The sequence below is a fragment of the Daldinia childiae genome, assembly GCF_008694065.1.
Source record: "Daldinia childiae strain JS-1345 chromosome Unknown Scaffold6, whole genome shotgun sequence".
Taxonomy (NCBI): domain Eukaryota; kingdom Fungi; phylum Ascomycota; class Sordariomycetes; order Xylariales; family Hypoxylaceae; genus Daldinia; species Daldinia childiae.
The window spans coordinates 165,493-190,083 of NW_022984647.1; the positions used below are offsets into that span (position 1 = coordinate 165,493).

Below are 24,591 nucleotides of genomic sequence, written 5' to 3' on the forward strand. Positions count from 1 at the left end.
GAAGTAATGAAGAGGAAACTTGCGCATCATGGCTCCGAAGGTCCATGTATTGGAGGGTAATAGGCGAGAAGGGCCCAAGAGTTTTTGCTAATGAGCAGAGGTACCTTAGTGATGGAAGACCGCAGGTGGTGTCATGCAAGCTGTAAGCCGTGCAAGGTACATGTGCCTTGACCAGGTATCCACCCAGCTGGCCTTAGTTCGCTTTTCTTTAAGCTATTCGCAGCTTTTATCTTATCGTTATGTGGGGAAAGGGAAGCTTTGTGCTCCAGTAAGAAACCTAAACACCATATGCAAGGACGGGAATTCCTTGCCGAAAAGTCAATACTGAGGTACCTAGGTACATATAACCTAAGCGTAAATAAGTGCAAGAAACGTTGATATTATCATCTGGTAGACTCATGTAGACGCCTAATCCTCTAGATATTGAGTAATTAGTATTTGGAGTTGATCCCGTTTAGGTATACCTTTATGAATATAAGTAAAATAGTAAAATAGTATGAGGTGATATGACTTACTTTAATAACCCTCCCAACTCCATCGCAAGTAAAAAAAAATATCAACCTCAAGACATTAAGAATAAAAGCCTCTTATAAAAACCAGAAGTTATAATAGGAAACTAGAACGTGTCTAGTGATGCTCATGCATTTTCATCACTAGGCATCATTCAGGTCTAACTCGCCATCTTCAGCTGTTTGTTGAGCTACACCTGTTTCTGTTTCCCACTCAAACTCTGGATAACACGATATATTAGCTGCAAGTCCATTCGTTGTGACAAAAGGAGGAGAGTCAACTTACTCTGTCGACACATTGGGCATTGCCCCTTAGCCGAGTCTTGCTTTATCCATTCCATGATACAATGCTTTTATAGTGTCAGCACTTTTAATTTTTGCCGAAATTTTTTTTTGTATTTGCCTAACACTTACCATATGGAAATTGTGACCACACTTGCCTGATACTAAGAATAATTAGCCAGACTTCTCTCTATGTATGATGGGTGAAAATGCGTGATGCAGTAACATACGAAGGCTGCAATCGTCGCCGGGATATTTGCAAGTAGGACATGTTCCATCGAAATGAACTTGACAAATACCACAGACATCATCTTCTGGGAGATCCCATCTCCACGTTGCGACCGCGTTCCACTGCTTTATTTTGACCTTCATTGAGGAAGTTTGCTTAGTTTAGATGCTTGATGTATTGTTTGTAGTGATGTAGTGAACGTCTTCGTGATGTCTTATTCTGTTACGTGCTGTTTATAACACAATCGCAGCAATAAAATCTATTAGCTGGATTCTTGTTGTAAATATGCAATAAACCGTAATTACCTAAAGATATAAAATTAGACCATCCAGTTCGTCGCAGTCGCAATAGGTCGGGCTGTTCGGCATCACACCTGATGTTAGTAGGATGTACTCCACAATTGAATCTTATAGATAGTAGGCGCCTCTGTTGGTCAGGTACAAACCTTGCTTATCGGGCAGCCACTTCGTAATTGGAGAATCGAGATTTTGACTTCACGCCATCGCAAAGCTGTTTGTTCTTGCGTTACGCGAAATTATTAACACCGTTGGTATTTGGTTGAACAAAGGAAGTGACGAACTGTAGGTACTAAAAAGACCCCGCACCATAACATCATTTCTCCAAAGCTCTCAAGACAAATTGGAGCATATTCAATCATCCGAGCGTCACTTTTCTTCTATTCAATTACCGTCACTCACGATCTCTTCGGGCGGTGGTGGCGATCTGGATTGCTCACTTCTAAGCGACGACCGGACCTCACCCGCCCAGAAGACCTTTCTTGAGTATTACTTCGTCTAAATATAAGAGTTCACAATCGACCCATAGCGTGCATAAGTCGCATGAAAGAGCGGTCTAGTTATGGCGACTTTTGCAATATTTCGCTCCACGCGAGCTTTCTCTCCACGACGAAGCTTCCAGAGATGCCTAATTGGTTTCATAGAACCTCGCCGGAACATGTCCTCCTACCTAGTGACCCCCGCTGAGCTGGCAGATGCTCTAAAGAAAAGTCCGCCATCACCTATCAGTCCCGAGCCTCGAGTTATTCCTTTATGCGCCTCATGGTTCTTACCAAATGACGAGCGAAAGGGCATTGACGTCTTCATCGAGAAGCGAATACCAAAGGCCCGCTTCTTTGATCTCGATAAGGTCAACGATAAACGGAGTCCATATCCCCATATGCTACCGAGCGCCAAGACATTCGCAGAAGCAATGAGCTCTCTTGGTATTCGAAAGGATGATACAGTAGTTGTCTACGACTCAAAAGAGCAGGGTATTTTCAGTGCGCCAAGAGTAGCGTGGACCCTTAGGGTATTTGGTCACCCCAAGGTACATATTCTGAACAACTTTAAGTTGTGGGTGGAGCAAGGCCTTCCCACTGAGTCGGGCGAACTCTACAGCGTAGAATGCAACCCGTACCCAATTCCCAAGACAGACGAAACCCAGGTCGCAAGCTTCGAACAGGTGCGGGAGGTTGCCCTAGATTATAATAAGGAAGGCTCCGAAGGGATTCAGATCATCGACGCAAGACCTGCTGGGAGATTTACCGGCAAGGACCCCGAGCCCAGAGAGGGTCTCTCATCCGGCCATATGCCGGGTTCTATCAATATTCCTTTTAGTGCCGTCCTCGACCCCGAGACCAAGGCATTCTTGCCCAAGGAGCAACTACAGAAGTTGTTTAAGGAGAAGGGGATAGATCCGACCAAGCCGATCATATCGTCATGTGGCACGGGAGTAACGGCAGTTGTCATCGATACTGCTCTCGAGGAAGCAGGGTACGGTTCTTTCGAGACTCGGCGGGTCTACGATGGTAGCTGGACGTGAGTTGAACCTTTTACTTTTTGACTATCTTCACGTAACTGATCAGCAAGTAGTGAGTGGGCACAACGAGTCAATCCTTCGGATTCATTGATCCGCAAGGACGAGTAGGGGATTGTGGATTGTGTTACGGACGGAATGATGATGAGATACCCTCCTTCTCGGGAATTCGTCGTGCTTATATTGCTTTCAAATATACTCTGCGCACTTCGTCCTCCCTTTGCATCGTTTACATTGAGCATGAATTATGCATTATTTACTCCACTTACTCCTATTACTGGGATAGTCAGGCTAGGCTTGGGATGTTTTCGGTTACAAAAATCCAACTGCCTATTGTAAATATAACCTGGACCTGAGGGCGCAACCGCGAGGTTATTCGCGGTTATCACGACATGGCCTAGGTTACAGGCTCAGTATCGGCGTATGACGTTAGATCATGGTAATGAAACTTGACATTTGCACGAAATATGTGCATTGTTCTATGCCTGACTAGTTATAACTAGTACCTCTTAACTGCCTACATATAATATCTCATCCAGTTTCTAATTTATGTTTATAGGGCTGTTCTCGATCCGGACGCGGCCTAATGGCTTACCTAGGGAGACTCATCTCTGCATGGCTTAGTTCATATTAATATCTGCCTAGGCTATTATGAAGATTTAGTCCTGATAACTCATTATTTCCGCAGTTCTTCGCGATAGGTTTAAGACTTGAGCTAGGAGTATGCTAGAGACTACGATATCGTAGTAGATGAAACTAGAAAAGGGTATATGGTTCAATTATCTCCGGAAGGCAAGTAATCTCTCCGGCCGTCGTACTTACGTGTATAATTCAAACATGAATAGGTAATCATCAAACAAATTAACCCTCGTAGAAATAAATGATCAAAATACCATGGATGGAGAATACTTGGAAGGACCTAATCTTGTTACGAAATTCATTATGTTAGGTAGGTACATATGAGGTGTACTTACATACCTACCTAATGTACTTAGGTACCTAATCTTATCGGTTATCGGCAGATAGTGTGTGCATTGACCACCTCGGCTGGGGCCCATTTTCCCACAAACCCAGAACGAAATTCCAAAATTGTAGGGCCCCTCCACTGCAAAATTCCCAAACTTCGAAATTCGGTCAACCTCAAAACCGCCATCACGAAAAGCTCAATTCGGGGGTTTTCGCTTTACGCACACTACCTTACTAACGACTTTCCAACAGCCAACACTCCCACAAATAATTCACTATGGCTGACCGAGGCGGTGCCCGCGGAGGCGGTTTTGGTTCTCGAGGTGACCGAGGCGGCGATCGTGGCCGTGGTCGTGGCAGAGGTCGAGGCCGTCGCGGTGGTGCGAAGGATAGCGAGAAGGAATGGATGCCTGTCACTAAGTTGGGACGTCTTGTGAAGGCTGGCAAGATCAAGAACATGGAGGAGATCTATTTACACTCTCTCCCTATCAAGGAGTATCAGATCGTCGACTTCTTCCTGCCAAAGCTCAAGGATGAGGTTATGAAGGTACGATTTAACCCAGAAAACATAACAAGTTTCCAGGACTTTCTTTTCAGGAAACCCACGGGTACAAGAGTGTCGGAATAAAATTACTAACTTGGATTCCCCGAATTTAGATCAAGCCCGTACAGAAGCAGACCCGTGCCGGTCAGCGAACCCGATTCAAGGCTATTGTCATCATTGGTGACTCCGAGGGTCACGTTGGTCTTGGTATCAAGACTTCCAAGGAAGTCGCTACTGCTATCCGTGCTGCGATCATCATCGCCAAGCTCAGCGTCATCCCCGTCCGACGTGGTTACTGGGGTACCAACCTTGGTCTTCCTCACTCTCTGCCCGTCAAGGAGAGTGGAAAGTGCGGTTCCGTCACTGTCCGAGTATGTTCAAAATGCGCCGATAAAGAGAAAGTCAGTACTAATACTATTTGTAGCTTATCCCCGCCCCTCGTGGTACCCAGATCGTCGCATCCCCTGCTGTCAAGCGTCTCCTACAGCTTGCCGGTATCGAGGACGCCTACACCTCGTCGTCTGGTTCCACCAAGACCCTTGAGAACACCCTGAAGGCCACATTCGCCGCTATCTCCAACTCGTACGGATTCTTAACGCCCAACCTGTGGACCGAGACGAAGTTGATCAGAAGCCCGCTGGAGGAGTATGCGGATACTCTCCGAGAAGGAAAGCGATACTAAATGCGGAATTCGGGGCATATGGCGTAGACTCGTTCTTGTTTTTTTAATTGCATCGGTGCCGGGTAGGCAGGCATCAGATTAAGGCAGCAAAATGGCAGCTCGATTCTGACAATTCATACCTATGATCCATTTTTAGTGCGCTGTGAAGCTACAAAGTTTATTTGATGTTGACTATAAGCCCCATAGCGAGTGTTTAAGATGAAGATGCTATATCACCTAGGTACGTAAGAAAGCATCAATACCAACTCTGGGCCCCTAAAGATACCTATATAAAATACTGCTAGGTACCTATGCAGTTCGTAGAATTGCGTAGTAAAGGTATAGCGCGATGGTCATAGATTAAGCAGACGGGCCATTAATACCTTCCGCGAAGACTAGGTACCTAGCTATTCATGATGGGTAAGGAAATAACGTGTCAATAATAGTAGAGCAAGTCCCTATATTTCAGTCATTCCTCCCATAATCAAATATAGGCCGTTCCTACTATGTTTATATTACACAAAAGGGAGTAGCGACAGCTAAATATAACATTAGGTAAATCAACTTCTAAATCCATATCAATACCATTTCATACTCTCATCCATATCATCGCTCTACTAAACCTCCTTTTGTCCTAACTATTGCCAATTTTGGTCTTTTTGGTCTTAGTTTTTGGCTCAATTTTGAACTTGACTCGACCAATAATCCCTTTTGAACCATAAATCCTTTTGTCTCCTGTTTAAAGTCCTTACGATATACCTCGCATTCCAAATGCCATCCCCGTCTCTAGGTATAGCGGGATACTTGCTCATAACGATTGTGTTATTCTCTAGTTCACTAACTGCGGCAACTACCTATCACGGTTTCGCCAATCTAACGTTCGAGAATCGCAACCTATCTACAGGGAGCGATGTCCTATCTAAGCAGCTGCTTGCTAACTATAGTAGATGGCAATATCGTCGCAAGAAATGTGGTATCAACATAGACGACTTCTCTAATATGACCTCCAGGACCCTCATTCTAGGCACGACGCCCCCAGAGATAGACATAACTGCTCGTCCAGGTGACTATATATCGACGATTAATTCGTCGAGTATCAGTCCTTCTGAAGGGATACCTATTTTGTTGACGGATCAGCCAGTTTTGCCTGTTCCTACATTGTCTGAGCCCACGGGTTCTACGGCTCCGGTCCTTGCAGGCAAGTTTAGTGGTATACTTGACAGAGTAATCCCCTTGACAGCGCCTAAAATCGACAATAGAACGGATTCGAGGGAACAAGCCACGAGACAAGTTATAGCTACTGGCTTTGCACGGGGGGGCTACCAGGTCGAAACCAGCCAACAGAAAGCCCCTAATTCTCTATATACCATGGCGAGCTTATTCGGAGACATAAATTCGATCACAGAGAGTGTCGTTCAGGAAATTGCTATAGACCCTACAGATGACCTTTCAGCATCAAACGTAAGGAGGCGTTCCGAGATAGTTAGCAGTAGTCTCGATAGCATAACCAATACGGTTATCAACTCTATTACTTCGGACACCCCAGCTACGACTAATTCTCAACTATCGTTGACAACACCCATACTGCCGCGTCTGGACATCATTCTCGAGACAGTCACTACTCATGGTAAGTACTATAGCTATTCCTCGGATTCTCAATAATCCATACTTACTCGTATTAGCCGATAGGATGGTCACCGTAATAGAGGATTGCCATTCAAAATTAACCGAGACGATCTTCTTGTAAGCTTGTCTTGAGGTATTGGGAAAATCTACGTAATTAACAAGCGTACAGAGCTGGTAGAATTCATACCTTGACCGTCTATGCCAATCAGCCGTGTCCGCCTAATCCGCCTTGCCCCGATTGTGTTTCTCCGACTTGCCATTGCCCAAACGCTGGTGGTGCTGGCAGTCCTACTATTACTACTACTACTACTACCTCTCTGTCTGGGATTCCTGGTGCCCGAGGGCCATGTCCTAGCTCCGGTTATACTTGTCACGAATGTCTTGACGGTTGGTTTTGTCCGCCTCTTCAGACTCCGGCACAGCCTGCACCTTGCGGGTTTGGTTGGCCTTGTGCTCATTGCGACGGAGGATGGTTTTGTGTCCCTCAACCAACTTTAGGTCCGGAAACATGTGCAGGATCAAGCGGACCAGCTACGAATGGCCCTGGAACCATGTCATCTACAGTTTCCTTGTCTAGGAACCCCTCTCAGTCAAGCCCGACACAACCAACGGAGTCAGGCCCTACTATGCTGAGTCCAAAAAGTCCCAGAGAGGCTTCAGGCTGGGGCTACTGCGGTTGCTGGGCTGACCAAGCTGACAACCGGGTGCTTAACATGGAACCATATCTCAATTTAGGTCCTCTAACTAACGAAGGATGTGTCCAGCACTGTATAGGCCATGGATTTCTTATGGCAGGTACCGAAAACGGTGACAGCTGCTACTGTGGGAACTTTCTCAATGGTACACAGAAACTCGATGATTCTAAATGCTCAGTTTCATGTACAGGTGACTCTGAACAAGCCTGCGGTGGTAACGATGCGCTCAGTTGTTACAGTTCTGACAACCAAGCCCACGGTTGGGCCAGCGCGGGTCCACAACCTCTACCCGCGACCGCAAAACCACCTGAGGTCATATCTATGAACGTAGGCGGTGTTGCTCAAACAGTAGTTACGGGACCGGCAGTAGTATTCCCTCCTCCTGATGCAGATATGAGTCAACTAGTTAGTCAGTTCGGACACAAGACACGACAACCACAGGGGGAGCTGCCTAATAATATGGGTTCAAATTCGGCGATACCTACAAGTGCGAACGGAGGTTCTACTCCAGGCGCCTCGGCAACACCGCCGAATGGAGGCGGTGGCGTCACCTCGGGGCGGTGTACAGAAGAACCAGGATCATTTCCAAGCGGGAGCTCCGCCGCTGGTCCGACTTCACCTAGAGGCAACGGCGGTAACGGTAACTCACCGCCCAATAATAGCGGAACCACTCCAGGTCCTGGTAATGGTGGAGCATCTTCAAACACAAATGGAGACTTAGGGCCAAGTCCAACTACACCGAGAAATAGCTTAACGGTATCTCCGAATGGAAACTCAGGGGCCAGCCCTAGCTCGGCAACTAACAAAGCTGGTAGCGGCAGCTTCGGTCAGGGTGGTAGACCTAATTCAGCCTCAAACGATGGAACGAGTGGAGGTTCAGCTTTTGGCTCTAGCTTGAATACTTCACCAAATAATGGGGGCGATATGAACCCCACGGGATCAGGGCACGGCTCGCCTTCTGACGGAAGTATGCCAAGCCAAAACGGTGGTCTCGGTTCAGCTTCTAGCAGCGGAAATGGAGGTACCAGTTTAGTAACACCTGGGGAAAATCCCAGCTCTCCGGTTTCACCTTCTGCTGGTAGCAATTCCGGTGTGTCTGCTACCAGCCCGAATGGCCAAAGTCAAGGAGCAACAACCCCAAGTCCTAATAGTAATCAACCAAGTGACAATAGTCATTCCGGACAAACACCCAGCCAAAATCATGAATCAGCCGACTCGAGTCCTACAGATACTTCACCTAGAAGTGGTAGTAACCAAGGTCAAACTTCGCCTAGCCAGGCTGAGGGAACTATTCACCAATCAAGTAATGGTGGAACCCCGGCACAGACGTCTACGGGTGAAGTACAAGGGAGTCCATCTCCTAGCCCTACAGCCAATTCATTCGGAAGCAATTCCAACCCAGGGCAGACTTCTCCCAGCCAAGGTAACGAATCAGCTGCCCCTGGCCCTAGTAGTAACCCATCAAACAATGGTGGAATATCTGGAGTTTGTACACAAGGTTCGAATGACCCGGCTTGCCGTTCATTCGTAGGTGGGGATAACGGAGGCTCTGCAACACCCCACACATCGCAAGCAAGCGCTTCATCGAATGGTAACAGCGGGGCAGGTTCCAATCCACAGACTAATGATAATCCAAGTTCTTCGATACTAAATAATGGAGGCAGAGCTACTCTAGGGGACCAAGGTCAATCGACCATATCAAGCCCGAATAGTGGTTCAAACGGTAACTCTCCAGACAACAATGGGAACTCCAACCTAGGTGGTACTCCAAATACATCCAAAAACGGAGGTATTGGTAATGGCACCCCTTCAACAGTAGGCTTCAGCCCTACTTCAAACCCCTGGGCGAATGAGGGCGGTGGATCTAACACACAACTAGGACAAGGCATGCGATCTACCGGAAACGGAGGTAATGAAAATAGCAACCCGGTTAGTTCAGGGTCCAACCCAACCTTCAATCCATCGACGAATGGAGGTCCCATGCCTAACGGGCAAGGTTTGGGGACGCAATCAAGCCCTAATACTGGGGGGAGCTCTGTATTGACCGCACCGGGCTCGAACGCAAATCCGGCGCCGACTGGAACTAACGGCGGTGAAGCCCAGCCGACAACATCGGTTCCCAACGTCGGCGGTGTGGGGTCGAGTCCGGAGGTAGCTAACACGCAGACATCCAGTTTTACATTACCTCCTGGTGCGGTTCCCTACGGCGGGCTTCGCCCTCCTTCAATGACAACATTGGCTTCTATGATTGCATGGACAGAGCCCGACGGTGAGAAAGGGCCGAATACTATGATACAAGATGATATGAGAAACCACGGGGAGCCACCCAGTACATTTGAGGTTGAAGAGGTGCCCACTACTATCACTAGTATCACCACCATCATTAATACCGTTACTATCACTAGCACTTCAACGTCAGTGGATCCGCGGTGGCAGCGAATCCGCCCAGTGTGGATTTGGTAAAAGGAAAATAGGAAGAGGAAGGTGAGATATTAGAACTACGGAAAACTTGAAAACATTACGACTGAGGAGGTTATCATACTATTTATCAGAGGGTGAGACGGTCACCTATCCTTTTTGGAACTTTTTTTGGAGTTGTAATTTCGTCTTTTGGGGACCAGCACAGTGGTTCATACAGTCAAAACTAACTATACTAGACTTAAAGCTGTAGGGGATGTCGGACGAAACTACTGTTAGTAGCTAATGAATAAAAAATAACTTATCCCTTGATATTGATAAGTACCTATACACCTGTTTATACACCTGTTGTTGTAAAAGGTAACGGTTTCAGTGTAAGGTTCAGTACTGTGATTGTTATTGCGTTTCTCCAGGATACTTCCTTTCGACTTACACGTTTTTATTCCGTATTCTTAAAAAGCATGTTACAAGGAAGCTCGTCCTGATGTATATGTAGGGGGTTTAGGTAGGGGAGAAAATAGAGCGACCAAGAGGGGTTGGTGGTCGCCCTTTGTAAGGCGGGAAAGGGGTTGGCAGAAGAAGAAAAAGGTTCATCACGGTTCAATATTAAGTAACCCTTACTGGGGAGTTTCTCATGCCATAGATGATTATATATTAATTTAAGATAGTGAATGATCAGGACGTACACATTGTCCAGCCTCGCTGTTACTTACAAGTCCCTAGTTGCTCCGGAAGTATGGTAATAACTACGTCCGGAATTGAAATGTTAGGTAGGATTATTTGAGTTGAAATATATGGGTAGAAAAGATTAATTCTGTAGTTTTACTTGTCTAGAGATAACACTGGCTAATGAGTATAGCTAAATGTATAGGTAAATACAATTGTATGCTAGAAGCCTTAACAATGAAGGCACATCTTGTTTCTTATTCTTATTGTAGGGGGTATCGTATACTATGTGCTATGATCTCAGATGCACGCAGAATCATTATTACCCAATCGACCATAGTATATTCCTCGAACCGGCCGAATTCGTTATGTGTGTACGAAGCTATCCCAAAGCTTTAGCCGTAAGTATAGGCCCACTTCTACTTCTCGAGGGTTGTTCCTCTTCTTGAACTGTTCATCTCTATCCGCATCTCTCCATCCGTTCTCCAGTCTTAGTGTTGTCTCTTCGTGCTGTCTTTACCTACGACTCATACCTCCTTACTTAGCCTCCTTAATATACAGCGCCAGCAACCCCGGACAAAGCGCTATACCTTGTAACTTCTCCTCGAGCTGGCCGACATCGAGCTTTTTGCTGGCAGCTATGATCCCGCGGATCTTGGTCGAGCTTAGGTCTGGGTCGACGCGCTCGTCGCGGCTGCTGGCGATGAACCGGACGTTATAGTAGCTGCCGCTTGGACCATGATCGCAGGTCCATATGTTTCTGCTGGTTTGTGGGGTGGATATCGAAGTTGTTGAAGACGATGATATAACCGTGGACTCGGTAATGAGCGTCTCACTGCCAACCCCTTCATCACTTCCATCCTTCCCTTGCCTCTCTCCAACCCTCTTCCACTCACCATGACGGTTCAGCGGCATCGGCAAAGTAACATCGCCGACACTACTAGAGTAGAAATCAACCGGCCGACTAACATCCGTCGTGATCACCCTCTGACACCCCCACACCCCATGCTCCACTGCCGCAACACGCACCTTATCACCGCCAGCCAGCCTCACAAACTCAACATCAACCCCGTCTTTCTTAAAAAGCTGCTCCAGTTTATCCGCGTGCCCGGGCCACAGCGTCTCCGAGAGCACCCAGCACCGCTCCCCCTCCGGTATCAGCTCAAGCTCTCCCTCCCAAAGCCGAATCCGCTGCTTTAGCTTAAGATTCAGCGCGCCGCGCTGCCCAGCAAGCTTCCACTTAAGGTACAAGTCGTCCGCCACGAGGACCACGGCACCTACAATATTCAGGTCCGGGCCCGCGTGCCGGATCGCGTGGACCAGGTGCGCGAGGTGTCCGCGGTGCGGCGGGTTGAAGCACCCGTTGTACAACAAAACATGGTTTGTGCGGCCGCGTGCGAGGATTGCAGGTGATGATCTATGCCGTGTTGGGAAAGTGGAGGAAGAAGAAGAAGAAGAAGAGGAGCCGACGACTCGCCGTATGTATTCGTCTAGTAGCAGGGGAGCGGTAGCGGTGACCACGCTTTGTTTTGCCTCTGATTTCTCTAATGCTGACAGAAATAGTATATTCTGCTGGTGACTTTGTCCCATGGCTGCGGGTTGATAGAGGTAGCTAAGTTACCTGCTGTGTATCTATACCGCAGTAGTTGTAGTACAGTAGTTGTAGTAATGCATGTACGCCGTAAGATGCGTCATCTCCAGCTGAGGCTGGGTTCGTATTTTTCGTATTTTAATATTTGGGGGCTCATTGTCTTCCTACCTTGGTTGCCTAATTACACCACACAGCCAAGACAAGGGCGCCTAACTCATCTGCAATCATCTTCGCCGCCGTGGTAGCAAGTTCTCTTCCCTTAGAAGTGCTTCACTACTATCTACCATCTTCTCGACTTATCTCTTTCTCTAAAGTCAGATGGATGGGCTATGTCGAAGATAAATTTAAGTTAAATTCTACTGGGTTAGATGGTTCGATAAGGGTAAATCGCGATTTGGGTGTTTCATTTTTTCATTTTTTCATTTTCCCATGTTTCCATTTTTCTAAATTCAGCTATGGCGGGTGAGCCCGACTAACCAAAATGGCGGTAAGGAGTAACCAATGCGTCAAATGCTGCATTATCATGCGTGGTAAATCATAATCTATCTTGCTGCTTCGTTACGGGACAAAGCCGCCCACTTGCATTAGTTTATTGCCTCCAGGGGAAAATGGGTGGGTTTTTGCTTATGCGAAGGAATCTAAGGTGGATATCGGATATTCAGTCATTTCGAGTTGATAGCTCGGACCACTTACTTAACCATTCGGGCGTCTCAGAAAGGGGTTTTAAAATGACGCCAGGATATTTCAAGGATATACACAAAAAATCACGTAAAATTAACCAAAACCAGAAAAACAAGATAGTGACAAAATTTTGTAGAGATTTTTTACTCTTTTCCGTTTTATTTACGGCCGCGGTAGGCAGACTATGTGACATAGAGTCGACCATGAGAACGAATAGCCATCTAAGGTATCGTCCAAGTGCCAAGGGTATTCCGCAGCAAACGTCCTCCACAAGAATTAAGATACTCCCGGCGTGAGGGAGTCGAACCGTGTATCATATCGTGCGGCATGCCTCCAATATTACTTTCGCGGTTCATCGACCGCGCGAGGCGAGTCGAAACCACTCAACATTTCGAAAGCAATTGACGAATTGCTCGCCTGTACTCGCGCCACTGCACATGCGCCCCTAATTTCGTCATCCTCCCATTGTTCACAAATTGCCAGTTAAATTTTTTTTCTCCACATCCAGCCTCGCCCGTCTTATGTATTTGCTCCGTCTCAACGCTCCGTAGCTTTTTGGTGCTTCAATTTTGGCGCGCCGTCTTCTGTACTCGGATCGATATTGAAAAAACGCCCGAACTCACAGGAAGGAGAAAACAGATTTTTTTGGTCGACAATCGTTCGCTTAAGTGGTTGACGTAACAATGGCACGCTCAATGGGTATGACTGAGAAAAAAGAAAAATAAAGAATTTTGAAAATAAAAACAAGTCGCTGATGCCATGGAGATGAACCTAAACCGTCAATTATGCAACAATCTTTTTTCTTCCAATGATACACATCCATGCGATAAGTCTCAAAAACGAGTTATTCGTATGATAGAATTGATAAGGTGAATCTACTTCGAATCCGTAGAGATGCTGTCCAAGCTATGGCAACCATCACGAGACCATCGGGCCACTATATTCCTCGTACGAGTAGTTAGAGTACTGTTGCGCGGGAGGTTGCTGTTGTTGTTGCTGATACCCGGTCACATTGGGAGGCTGAGGTGTAGGAGTAACCGGACACCTGGGCGGGACATATTTGTTCATTGGGTCTGTGACAACACCGAAGTTAACACCGTCGGGCGTGATAGGTGGCGTCAGATATCCGTCCGCGACACCAATGGCAGCACCGTGTCCTTTTTGAGGAGTGCTATATATGCTAGGGTGCTGCGTTGACAGAGTAGGCTCCGCGGGAGGCGAGGGTGGACCTTGCGCTCGACGGGAAATAGCTGCTTGCTGTGCAAGAAACTCGGCAAGCTTTCCAGAGACGCGAGAGAGGTGGTGAGATGAGTACTTCCTTGACAACGTAACTGATGGCTGATGTAAGTGCTGAGATAGAGCGAGGACCGTAACATTCTCCACATGATCCCATTCGCCGTCGTTGACTTCGGGTCGTCCAAGTATCGCACGCGCGAGAGCGAGCGAGGCACGTGCCATAATTGACGGCTTCGTAGAAACAAAGTCTCGATGGTACAATGCAATTTCGCATAGATAAGCAGCCATGTGCTCAACTTCGCGGTCATCGGCTTCCTCGGCGACGATAAGCTGCGTAAAGAAGTCGACAGTCGGGTGTCCAATAGTCCACTCGAGCGTATTAAGGACATGCATCTCCATCTGCGTGAACATTCCCGAATCGTAAAGACCACAACACATATTGTTCAGCTCGTTGATTTGGGGTACCCGATCTTTCTTGTCACCATACTTGGCAGCAATGAGGAGGGCGGCGCATCCGACTAACTGATAGTGCTGCTTATATACCACTCGCTTTGAACAGTACCGATCTAACAAGTTTACAGTCAGAAACAGGGTCTCCGGCAGGAGTGAGAATGCAGCATGAGCCTCGATTAAAAAGTCAATCAGGTAGGGCCTCATGAACCATTGGATCTCTCGCTGCATATCAATCAGATTGGCATCCGGTAGCGTCTCGTCCTATTCTGATTGTTAGCCATAAGAATACACATACCAACCACCATTATTATATTATTTGGGATACTTGGATAGGGAAATAAGTGGGGATAGTAATCTTAAAATACCAACCTCCATATGCCTCATGTGCTGCATGACATCCTCGAGATACTCGTCGCCGGCTAGGCGGGATAGCTCATTGGCAATCATCTCTTGCCGGTTTCGGGCTAGCATCTTTGCCGCATCCTTCATGCTGATTCGAGGTTGTCGAGGCTCATCGGATTCGACGAAGAAACCACAGTCGGTTGAGTTTGAGTAGGCCATGATGACGGTGATGGGATTGGTTGAGTAAACTGCGGTAGAGTGATATCGCCGGGTAGGTTCAATACTGGGATGTGATCTTTAAAAGAGTGACGATTAGGTTCTCCAGGAATCTTGATGCAGTGGAAGGAGTGTAGTGTATTAGAGTGGTCGTCGCAGGAGGAAGTCGAAAGAGTGTATTATTCCGGCTGGGACGAACGACACGATTATTACGATATTAATGAGCGTGATGAACTGTACGCAGTAAAAGACGAAAAAAATTAAGGAATGACTATGGCCGAATGGCTGCCGAAAGACGGTGAAATGTTGAGGTGAAAGAGGGCCGGAGGTGCGGCCGTTAAAAAAGAGACGTCGAGTAAAAGGCTCTGGAGTGGAAAAGTATTAGCGTAAAAAACCAATGACCCAATTGAGAACAAGGAGAGACATGATGGACCAAAACCAGGCCAGGCGGAACAGGGCACGGTCTTCTGGAACCACACGATCAGGGGCAGAACACCAAGCATTCTGATTCGAGGGACAATGATGTGGGGATCTGTTCCTGGCACGCAGCAAAACGTCTGGCAGGCAATTGATCCTCGATGGAGTATTTAATGCAGCATACGTGCATACAAAATGACGTTGGTCTGTGTTATAATTTCGCTGAAGAAGGGTCTCCCTTACCGCCACGATTAATCACAGGAAATTAAGTGATTCCTGAATGAATTTGGTGGGAACAGCGAGTTAACGAGTCCCACGAGGGCAAGCGTTTTCTGCTCGACGGCGCGGATTGAAGCGTGCGTGAGTGTTCGAGTACACCGTTGGAACACTGTAGGTGGACCGTCGGTATGTACCTGCGCAGGGAGGGAACCAATATCAGAATATGAATCTTTGACTTTTCGCAAAATATGAATCTTTTTTCCCCCCCTCTCTTCCTTTTTGGGGGATATAATGCTATCTTCTCAAACGTACCTTTGCACTTGCACGCTTCTAATGGATTATAGTCGAGCGACTGGGTTCATGTAGGGCTCGTGGATGAGATCCTCGAATCAGTAGTAGACTCGGTGTGGAGTCTAATACCGATATTCTTCTGGAGTAATTGCGATGAGCCAGAGTCAGATTCCTGGTACCGTTGGCACGAGGGAGAATTAGGAGATTCGAATTGCCTTGTGTCTGCCCAGCAAGCTAGACAAGACTACTCTCCTTGGGGCGATCTAATTGAGCGGAGGGGGAGGAGATGAAGGGTGCTCGGTCGAGGAATGGAGAACGGGACAGGATAGAGGGAGTCGAACCGCCTTGACGGATTAAAGAAGGGGGGGTTGATGAACGGGATGAAAGTTGAGGTAGGGAGGGTTTTTTTGGTGGTAATTGGGAGAGATTCCTGGTCAGATAAAAAAAGACCTAGGAATTCGAATTCCAGAAATATTGGTTATTACCTCGAAGGATTTCTGAAGAGGATAAAATTATCGAAGTTCTAAAGCAAAAAAAAACCTAAATTTTTTTTGCTTCTCTCTTCATCTATTTGACTTGCGTCTCTTCCTCTCTTCTGCTATTATCTCGGCTCTACCCTGTTCGTCTTGCGCTGTCGTAAAGGCCCGGTATTTCTCTCTCCTCCTTTCCTCCTTGAAATAGACAAGGAGACGATAGTAAGGATAAGTGTCGTGGAGGAGGAAAATGAATGGATCGGATAAAGAGGACGAGGAAAGGAAGGAGAGAGTTAGGAGATGGCCTCAAGTTGGAGGAGGATGGAGGAGATGAAAAAGGATTGGAAGATATGGATTGGTTTAACAGGTACTTTTAAGACATCGGCCCCAGCGCGGGTCAGAGCATCCACGCAAAAAGTAGAAACGGCGTGCGAAAGAGCGAGAAAAAAAAAAGCACCAGTAATAAAATCCACAGGTACAGTGGTAAGTATACTAAGTATACCAGGTTTACAGGGCCCAGGGCCTCAGCAGGAAAGAGGCCGGGGGCCAGGATGAGCCTAGACAAGGTACCGCGCTCGCGACAGCCTATGAGATTCGAGAATTTGCTAAGGTTAGCTTAAGGGTTGGCGACGGCCGCCTTGCAGGTACAAGTACATTTTCCTAGCTTACTCGCGTGTCCCCAGCAGGCTTTTTGTACCTCTAGTCCTTATTCCCTCCAGTCACTCCGTACATACGCTCTTTCCCTGACACGCAGCCTGCTGCTGCACCTTGCACACCCTTTTTATTTTTTATTTTTTGCAACTAAAGACCTTGTAAGTCGCAAGCAGCAAGCAAATTTCCTACATTGTACACTGCCTACGCTGATGTACACATGTACCTAAATTTTAGAAGTATCTTAGGTATGATATGTACCTACGTACACTACACATGTAGGGTTTCAACCTTATTCCTTGATCTGTAGCCGGGGTCCACGTACGTACGGGAACGGTGTACATAGAAACATTAAAGTGTGTATTTTACGTGTACTACCTACATAGCGGAGCTTACTTCGATTGGATGTTTCTTGAGGCACATATCATACACATCTAATCTAGCAAAAGGCTTTGAACCATGGCCAGTTGGTTGTTGACTGTTGATTTTTCTATTGATTGCAAAGCCCAAGCCGTCTTTTTGGGCTACATGGTTTGACAGCCGGTAAACAAGCTCTGCTGATTGCTGCTTAATATCAGACCGCTTATTCGCAGTGCCCAATGAACTTGGTGCTGACGATTTTCAAGATGGGAGGCTGCCGTGGAGGTGTACGCGAAACTGGACGGTACGGCCTACTACGGGTGCTACCGTATGGTAAACTTTCGGGATATAGAATTTAATAACAGACTCAAATATGCATATGCATATGGAAATTTCAATGTTTAGCTACGATGCAAGTATTAGGTATTTTAGGTATTTTAGATATTTTAGGATGGGTTAATAAGACTTGTTGGTTGGTTATTTGTCTCGTGGGACCAGCCTTACATGGTAAACTTACATGGTAGATATCGGTAGATAGGTATATGTATGCACTATAAATTTGATCGAACTTCGTTTGAGCCTCTCCTTGCTATGATGCTTGTAGACGGTTTCAATTTGCTTTGTATATTCTTGCACATGCGTAAGGGGTCTACTAAATCAAGACCTTCTTCGTCACGAGTGAACCGTGGAGTATTTGTTTGTTTCGTAACGGTCTCTTCGATATAGACCATCTGGCCTTACACGCCTTTGTGTGCATAATGCATTGTAACTTTTAGAACCCTGGAGTTCGAGATTTGATAGGCGTATGCATGTAATGCCATTCTTTAGGGCAGTTAGCCGTTTTATCGGCCACCTCTTCGCTGATGGAAACCAGTAATGTGCTGCACTAGATAGTCTGCTAAGTATTGTCGAATGAACATCATAGAACTATTGCTATTATGACCAGGGCAATGATAATTCGGATAATAGGGTGACACTCCACGTCAATCTTCAAGGTGCAAGCTTGTATTTTGTTAGGTCTAACTTAGAGATATTCGTATAGTTATTCAGACGATACATACATGGAACAGTGCAATAATTCCGCATACCAAAAACGTACAGTACTCCGAATTGTACATAGTGCTAAAGCGCCACAGTGAGAAGATTTTAGGTGGCACTGAGCGCGATAGAAGCGGTTCCATTTCGAAATGGAAATGGTGGAATAACGGAGGCTCCTGTAATTCGGATCGGAATCGCACTGTGTTTATGCGTGCTCTGACCCAAAGAGCTTTACTGTGTTACTGTTTAATAACGGATTCTTAACGCTGCCTTAACGCTGCCTTTAACGTTAACTCTCCCCTGAAATACGTAAATTACTGGACACTTTCTCAATCCTAATTCTTAAAGTGTTAAGTCACTGCTAACAAGGGCTCGGCTTCGCTTGAAGGTTTCGCTTGAAGCTGAAGGAGTAGGAATCATAGCTCGATTGGACTCAGCTACGAGGGCGCAGTAGTATTTCCTGCCCGTCAGTTGACATATGAAGAGTACAGCTTTAAGTAACGACCTTTCGATATGATTACTGCAGATCTGTCTTTAGGAATGCGACCAGTGAAGTCGATCCGCCGTGCCCTGGTAAGCAATAATGCTAATGCACACCAAAAACGTGTAAAAATTTACGTCTGCCATCATCAAATCATCCGATGATGCTTCCTAGTAAGGCTAATAATATCTATTACCTGGGTATCCAGGTATGTAAAGGGGAGAATTACCATACATACGATCTCTATGGCACAGTTAAATACCTAATATATCTAACATACATACCTACATAGGTAAGGTATGTATATGTATATGTATTCCGTACATCCCGTTTCATCACCCCTTAACTATTCTCAATCTTGAGAGCAAATCCTACACCTGTTCGCATAGAGCTGCAAAGGAGAAACTTGAGCAGGGATTCTTCCTTTCGGGCTAGTGTCGCCATTTCAGCCCATGGAAATCTGGAAATCTGGAAATCTGCAAAAATTCAAGGCAGATGTCGCGCCGACCAAACCAAATCGTCGATAGCCCCTAACCAATCAAGATCTCCTAACGCGGTCTTACACGACTTGAAAATCAATTTATCATGCGTGTCATGTGTAATGGATCCTAGCCCCTATTGCGTCCGGCTCCCATCATCACGTCAATCCGTACTAGGCTGCCTACGCTTCACCTTACCCTAGAGCCTTTTTGTTACGCAGAACACACCTTCTTGTTCCATCCATCTATTAATCCGTCTTGGGGACTAGGTTTGTAGGCCTACATATGTTAGCACAAGGGCTATTATGCTACCTATATGCTACCTATATGCTACAACTATGGCAAATTTGTATACTATGCATGCGTGTTCGATGGTCCGACCGTGTCAGATCATCGCGTTCTAACTATTATTGCGAATAGGCCGTGGAGCCGAACAGGCTATCGACGGCCGCCGGCATACAATAGTTAGAAAGCCTCCCACTCCCACAGACCGATCGAGGGACCAGAAAAACAAAACGCGACGTCAACAAACCATTAAAAAGATGGCCATGTTTAAGTGCCTCGAATAGGAGAGACATGGCATGCAACAAGAGACGGCGTCCTAAAGGCCGACCCAGTAAAGAAAAGGCCATAATACCGACTTGGTGGGTTGCTGTTTGGCTGAAAGGTCTAGGCATGATTGGATTAATTGATTGCTTCTATAGCTGCTGTACTCCCGCACCCCGTGGGACAGCTCATTGCTCATCCCACCGATTCCAGCTCTACTTAACCAATCCTGTCCAACTCCATCTTGCTTCATCTTGATGGTGTACCGGCCGAGGCCTTACATATCATATACATATATCATATCGTTCAATCACGGTGCTGCGATACGGCGCCATCATCCCCCACACGCGTCCCGGCCTCCGTACATGTAGCAATAGGAAGCGTGTGGAGAATGAAATGTCTGTTACATAGAATATATGGTATTATGACGATACCGGATGTCACAAGCCTTCTATCTTGTCCTAGACCTACCTATGTATGTAATGCATACGCTTCTCTTAACAGGTCGGGGGTAAGGATAAGAAGTCAACTTGTCCGTAACCTCGATAGACGCTAATAAGCCCTAATAAATTATCGGTAATTTTCAAGGACCGCCAAAAGACGTCGTCGGCTACTATGGTCTTATTACACTAAGTTTCAATAGGGTAACTAATGCTATTCCTATTCTTACTACCAGAGACGGATATAATAGTTTCGGGGGGCACAATCCATACAAGTTTCCGGCCAAGCTGTCGCCTTACCACTCTAGCCCTTGCCTCGTGTCGCATTAGATATGGTTTCTCACTTCTCGTATCATAAGGCGAGCACCAGGACTGCGTTTTGCTGATCAACGTAAATAGTACGGATAGCGTTTGATCCCACAGAAGTTAGAACAAGGTCGGCGCGTGTTACCAAATAATCGCATTTGTAGTTAGTTATTATCGGTAGCCGTGCTGTTGCACAGCCGAAGGCGGGAGGCATATGACATTCGCCTAATATGCAAATATGCTAACCGACGCATTGCCTGCTGCTGTTGCTGCCTTGTAGCGCGGCCCGGATCGTATCTTACTACCATTCATATTTCTACTAAGCAAAAACGCCGCTTATTTCCTAGGAAGTTATATGCGCTGACTTCCGTGGCTCGATGCATTTCATCAGTTTATCTTTTTTTTTTTCACCTTATTCGAGACGGCATCTTGAATATCACTTTCTCTTATCGGCAAGAAACCGTAACGTGCCCCTCACTTCAGAGAGAGAGGGATGACGGGATGGCGGGATAAGCCTGCTGTAAATCAACCAACCAATCATATCTAACATCACTCTGCCTACCTAGAAGAGCTACGGAATATCAATGTATGTGTTCCAATACGGGACAATACGTAAACAGTCTTAAGCAATCCAGATTGTCTGCAAACGTGGAAGACGAGCTGAGAGCCAATAGAGCCATAGAAGAGCTGTTTTCCTGAAACATATGGGTACCTTTCTCCCTCCATCTCAACTGCATGATGAGTATTCTATATTCTACTCTTTGCAAAGGATTTTCCTGATAACGCGATCAAATGGATTCAAAATGGTAAAAACAATATACAGGTATTTCAAACAACTACATTCAATCATTTCAAATTCTCTTAATATCTCCCGTTTAGGTACATTATGTATCTTCATATATGCAGGACTTATTATAGGTAGGGGGAAAGTTGCAGACGCCACAAGTGCGCAAGCCACATGCAAGGATATATTACCTGATGTGGAAGTTAGTATAACGTAGCGCATTTAGCTCCCACTGCTTCTGGTTTTTTAGGGGGGATTTTTTTTTACTGATGTCCTTAGGTTAGATAGAGCATCTCCGCATATACGAGTGCGAGAGGGGGGGGGAGGGTGTTGAGGGAACAAGTCCTATAACGCCCCCTCTCAGATTATTCAACGTTAAGGAATTTACGGATTGTCAAAAAACAGTCGTTATTTCCTGCAGCACAGAACCGTCAAGAATGTAAAAACGGGTTTGTCCTTCGGAAGAAACCCCCACCCGTCCGTCGATCTAGCTCAGCCTTACCGCAAACGCCGGTATGCACTGTGCGCTATACATACATCGCGTTCGTCATTAGCGCTTTCAGTGTTCATTTAACTAAGGTCCGCAGTTGTGCATTGATGCATCCTCCACGCGAGTAACAAGCGAGCTTGCATATATGTACTCTTACTAACACATTGTAATGGGGACATTTAACATTTACATAAATTTGATAATGACGTATTTGTACAATTATATACACATGCAATAATCGATATAACCTTTTTTTTTTCTCCTTAGCTCCGAACCTCAACAAAATACTCCTATCAAAAAGATCAAAGGAGTAAAAAGGTCGGCAAGCTGTCCGGTCCACCGTATGAACTCTTGACCGATAGACAGATAGTTTGAATTATCCGAAAGATCTTACAGACCGCAAGTAGCTTATGCAAGTCGGCAAACTAGCGGCATTGAAAACATACATTTCTATGATTTCAACAGATGCGATTTGCTATTTTCTCAAATGGACCTCCCTGCTTCTAGGCGATGATGACGTTCCTTTCCGAACAACTCTACAGCAGCAGGTCGGTGTTTAATGCGTCTGATTCGGTTCCAGCGGTGAGGAACTAAGACAGGATCCCTAGATTTAAAACTGACAGTTAGGTTAAGTGATCAAACTGTCTGCTCCGTACTCCGCTGTCTTTTAGCTTCATGCTTATACCCACGCATCTGCTTCCGTACCAGACATACTTACATTGCATACCTTAGTTATGTATGATCGGGTGCGGCGTCACAATCACTCGGGTCCTCCTCAGACTTTGCAGTTGACTTTGTCAGGCTTACCTCGTGGCCTAGATTATCCCCTCATGGCATCATAGAGAATAGCGAAACGGGTCTGCTCCACGCCGAAAAGCGCTTTGCCCACCTTAGTTGTAGAGCTACCGAAGCTAGACTCTTCAAATATCCCTCCAAGCACCAGTATAGAATATTTAGGCACATGGGTCCAAGTGACAGATTCTCTAAGGAGCTCCGCTGACGAGGTGCAAACTTTTTACAAAGGACCGATGGGAGAGGCTCTTTTAACTAACACTTTAGTCATGAAGCGGGCCGCGGGACCATCCATGGATGGGTTCGGCACGTTAGATGCTATTTTTCTTACCAACGGATCCTCTTTACTACGGTCATAACGAAATAGTCTCTCCGGTTTCCTGGTCGACAGCACTTGCAGCAAAATTCTCGGGAGCCGGCCTTACCGCGATGATATGTAGTAAAGGGTCTGGATCAACCCTAGTAGCGCTGTCGATACCCTTTTTTTTCCTCTTTAAAATAAGGGTGAGGTTGGGGCGGCGTAGGTACTGTGCATCCGAGGGACCAAATTTGATCTAGTGACTGTTCTAACAACTGTGCGCTGTCGTAAGGATATCCTTGATTCCCGATATTGCTTCGGAATCGGTGAAGGATGCAACGTGATTTTTACGACATGGTCTAATTAGGGGTCTGCTCCAGTGCTCAGACCGCTTGCGGAATACCTAGCTAGTTAGATACCTAAATAGTAAATAATACGCACCAACAGCAAGTAACATGGACTTGTAATGATGAGGAATACCTAGGATAAAGTAGTTGATCACCTAGGCTAAGGTAGTTATTAAAAAAAAATCATACAACTTTAATTGTTACACAATGCTTCGATGGATGATCTAGAAGCCCTAGCCCACTTTCTCGGGTCAAGCCGCAATGAGGCTGGTGATTCCGCCAGGATGGAACTGTGGAACGCATAAAAACAATCTAATGCAACCCAGATCTTTTACCTAATACTAGTAATACCTAGGTACCTACCTAGATAGGTATCTTGTGCAAAGTACCGTTACTAACCCTCGTCCAAATGTCTTTAATTAGGTAATCATATATCACAGTTTCCGTTACATACATACATAGGTATATGTAAGTGGTTAGGTACTCCTAGATTCGTTTCCTTTTTATTTTTACCGGAGTTAACTGTTCGTCACGGAAGGTGAGGCTTTTTGCGCACCCTTCATCTTCCCTATTCGTCAACCTCGTCAACCGTTTGTTACAAACGATCACCGACAGCCAAGGATATTGTAACAGGGTGGGCGCATCTCCATTATTAGCAATATGTAATGTACTCTTACACGATACAATACCTGGTCCCTTCGTTTTAGAGAACTCTCAGATACCACGGAATCATTCGAGAGACATTACCACCAATTTCCACCAACCAATAGCCAACGGCAACGAGCAGATATGATTTGGCATATCGCCAAGCAGATCTTAGCTACGAAGCATGCAAAGTCTCGTGAGTGACAAGGACAACCTGGATTGGGTACGTGCAAAAAACCGGGAGTCATCCATCTACTTCCCATCTGCGGAACAGTCGTTATGTTTCAAAGCGACGCGTACATAGTGGTGTCGCTCTTAGATAGCAAACGACATCTGCCTAATAAGCTATTCGGTGCTGGCCTACCGGCGTTGCATCGCACTTCGTTCTGATCTGACGATGTTACTCGCAGACGGCATGACTGCAAGGCAGGCTATCCTAAGCGCTTACAGAACACAGCGGTCCCATACCCCCGTGCCTCCGCCAAGCATATCATATCATGCTTGTTGCTCTGCTTGTTGCTCAGCCTGCTGCCCGGTGGACTTTTTCTTTCTTTCTTTCCTAATTCTGGCTAGACCTTTGCTAATCATCAATGATGATACCGTT

The 24,591-nt window shown here is 46.2% G+C and overlaps 5 protein-coding genes across 5 annotated transcripts; 2 read left to right on the top strand and 3 right to left on the bottom strand.

The window, feature by feature from the left end:
* Positions 1-653: 653 nt before the first annotated feature.
* GL218_05962 (Anaphase-promoting complex subunit 11) lies at positions 654-1,163 on the bottom strand (the record flags this gene model as incomplete). Its single annotated transcript, XM_033582656.1, has 4 exons — positions 654-730; positions 796-859; positions 924-955; positions 1,022-1,163. The coding sequence occupies 4 exons, from the start codon at positions 1,161-1,163 to the stop codon at positions 654-656; spliced, it is 315 nt and encodes a 104-aa protein (XP_033434090.1).
* A 715-nt stretch (positions 1,164-1,878) lies between these two features.
* Positions 1,879-2,946, top strand: GL218_05963 (Thiosulfate sulfurtransferase TUM1; the record flags this gene model as incomplete). Its single annotated transcript, XM_033582657.1, has 2 exons — positions 1,879-2,837; positions 2,892-2,946. 2 exons carry the CDS (start codon positions 1,879-1,881, stop codon positions 2,944-2,946), a joined length of 1,014 nt encoding a protein of 337 aa, XP_033434091.1.
* A 1,132-nt stretch (positions 2,947-4,078) lies between these two features.
* On the top strand, positions 4,079-5,027 carry GL218_05964 (40S ribosomal protein S2; the record flags this gene model as incomplete). The annotated part of the gene is made up of 3 exons (XM_033582658.1): positions 4,079-4,348; positions 4,459-4,716; positions 4,770-5,027. The coding sequence occupies 3 exons, from the start codon at positions 4,079-4,081 to the stop codon at positions 5,025-5,027; spliced, it is 786 nt and encodes a 261-aa protein (XP_033434092.1).
* A 5,921-nt stretch (positions 5,028-10,948) lies between these two features.
* GL218_05965 (uncharacterized protein) lies at positions 10,949-12,001 on the bottom strand (the record flags this gene model as incomplete). Its single annotated transcript, XM_033582659.1, has 1 exon — positions 10,949-12,001. One exon carries the CDS (start codon positions 11,999-12,001, stop codon positions 10,949-10,951), a length of 1,053 nt encoding a protein of 350 aa, XP_033434093.1.
* Positions 12,002-13,601: 1,600 nt separating this feature from the next.
* Positions 13,602-14,933, bottom strand: GL218_05966 (G1/S-specific cyclin CCN1; the record flags this gene model as incomplete). Its single annotated transcript, XM_033582660.1, has 2 exons — positions 13,602-14,633; positions 14,742-14,933. The coding sequence occupies 2 exons, from the start codon at positions 14,931-14,933 to the stop codon at positions 13,602-13,604; spliced, it is 1,224 nt and encodes a 407-aa protein (XP_033434094.1).
* Positions 14,934-24,591: the final 9,658 nt, after the last annotated feature.